At 50.7% G+C, this 2,281-nt stretch overlaps 1 protein-coding gene across 1 annotated transcript in view; it reads left to right on the top strand.

The window, feature by feature from the left end:
- The first annotated feature begins 600 nt into the window (after nt 1-600).
- Nucleotides 601-2,281, top strand: part of SAMD15 (sterile alpha motif domain containing 15) — a 10,968-nt gene continuing 9,287 nt past the window's right edge. Inside the window, exon 1 of the mRNA XM_019518740.1 lies at nt 601-709. Coding sequence (XP_019374285.1) covers nt 680-709 — 30 coding nt within the window. The 5' untranslated portion in view covers nt 601-679. The remainder of the gene's footprint in view (nt 710-2,281) is intronic.

Below are 2,281 nucleotides of genomic sequence, written 5' to 3'. Positions count from 1 at the left end.
GGAGCTGCTTTCCCCGGCTGCTGCCTGCTGAGCCATGCTGCTTGCAGGGCTTCCTGCAGAGCCATGGAGCTGCATGGAGCTTGGTGCTTCGCTCCGCAGCTGTAGGGGCGGCAAACTTAAACTCCTTGAAGGAGTTTAAGTTTGCTGTGCCCCAAGTCATTTAAGGCACATTATGCCGCCAAATTTCCTACAGTGGCTGGAATTAATGAACAATATGTGGCCGAGGCATGCAAACACCAACACTATTAAAGTGGTGCAAAAGCATTTAACCAACTTTAAAGTGTCGTGCAAACACACCTCTCATTTCATCTACACACGGCCGCTGTCTTTTAGTGACACTTTAATCTGCATTAAAATAGGATAGTGCACATTAAAGTGCATGTGTAGATGCGCCCTGGGGTCCATGCAGGGAGCACACCCCTTCAGTGGTTCCCTGAAAAGTCCTAAAGCAGACAGGCTGGGGGCAGGGGCCACCTGGGCCTGGTCCAACCCCTGCCAGAGGCAGGACCAGCCCCCTCCAGTTGTCGCTTCCCAGGTTGGGGCAGTTTTGGGGTGGGGGTGAGGCCCTGTGCCTGCTCGGGCTGGCAGTACTCCCTGACTCCCCTGGCAGGACTGCTTCATCGCCAACAGCATCACAGGCCGCAAGCTGGTCCATGTGCACTGCCGCAGCCTGCTGCAGATGGGCATCACCAATTTCGAGCACATGAAGGTGAGCAGGGCCTTGGTACCCCTGGTCCCCCTGAGCCGTGTCACGTTCCCTCCCACATACACATGCAGACCGGCCTAAGGGAGTGGAGGCTGGGCCGGCAGTGACACAAGGGACATAAGGGAAGGTACGCCTCAAAGATTTCTCTCCACACCTTTGCTGAGGCTGTAATGGGAGATCACAGTCCAGGCTTGTTCACGGGGCTTCCTGTGCGTGCCCGTGTTCCAGGAACAGTGCAGAGAAGCTCGTGGCCCTGAGAATTGCAGCCCAGCTGTGGAGGGACTGCCAGGCTGGTGCTTCATGGCATTGCACAGGTGTGATGCAACGGACAAGCCTAAGAACAGCCTCACTGGGGTACAGCAACAGTTCATGTAGCCTAGCAGTCGGCCTCTGACAATGGCCCTGTTGAAGTGTCCTGAGACCTCAAACTGCTCTGTGTTGGGTGTCACCTCATTCCTCCTCCAGCTGTCAAAGGGTTGCTAGAAAGACCTTGAGCCCAGAAGTAGTCCAGCCTGAATGCCATTAGTATGGGGCAGTCTCAGGTAAGTGAGCTGAGAAACTTAGGCCCATGATGATACCAAATGACAACCCCAGGTAATGCCAAAGGTTAGAGGTCATGACTCAGAGCTTCCCTGTTCCCTGCTGGAGCTGTCCACTGGCATTACCCCCTCCCCTCCCCCGAGTCACCAGCACTCTTATATTGAGACATGTCCCAAGCCTAAAGTTACAACCTTGGTGGACCTGTTCTCCATAAATTGGTCTAATCCCTTTTTTAAACTGGCTACACTGTTGGCCTCCATAATGTCCTGTGGCAACTTGTTCCACAAGTTATCACATGTGGTGTAAAACAGCACTTCTTTTTGTGTATTTTCAAACTTGCCACCTGGTGGTTCCACTGAGTGCTCTCTAATTCTTATCAGTTTTAACAAACAATAGTTTCCCATTCACTTTTTTCCCACTTTTCATGGGCAGCAGCAGGATTGGCGCTACTGCAGCCCCAGGAGGTCCCTAGTGTTACCACCAGGATTTCTTTTGCCAGAAACTCCCAAGGATTCACACAGCCCCTAGTCCAATTTGGTATCAAGTGAACTTTAATAGTAACCCCTAATCTTTATTACAGGTTTCCTCCCTGTAATATGACCTGACAAGTGGTTCCTTCAGGTATTACAGCAGTGACCTTCAGTGATACTGGCCTTGGATCCTTTGCTGGATGTGTGGGATATTTGTTTCTGGATTTCCCGTTGTTTGAACAAGAATTCCATGGTTGGCCGTGCCTCCCCAGGGTGACAGCACGAACACAGCAGTATTCCTTTATTTGTCCACCAGCTTTTGTAACTTTCTCACCCCAAATTGTCCAATCCTCAAGTTTCTTACCTCAACCTTTTAGATAAGGTACTCCAACCCTATTCCGTTTTTGCTTTTCTTTCCTTCTAGGGAAACTGCTGTATCTGGTTTGCCTACTGTACCAATCACAGCCCTCGCTTTTCCCACTGCCTCTGTACAATTTTATTGCTTAGTTTGGGAAGACCTAAACTCTGTTCATAGATTCATAGATGTTAGGGTTGGAAGGGACCT

Source organism: Gavialis gangeticus, unplaced genomic scaffold (genome assembly GCF_001723915.1).
Source record: "Gavialis gangeticus isolate Ggan-Ray unplaced genomic scaffold, GavGan_comp1, whole genome shotgun sequence".
Lineage (NCBI taxonomy): Eukaryota > Metazoa > Chordata > Crocodylia > Gavialidae > Gavialis > Gavialis gangeticus.
This window is presented reverse-complemented; position numbering and strand designations above follow the sequence as displayed.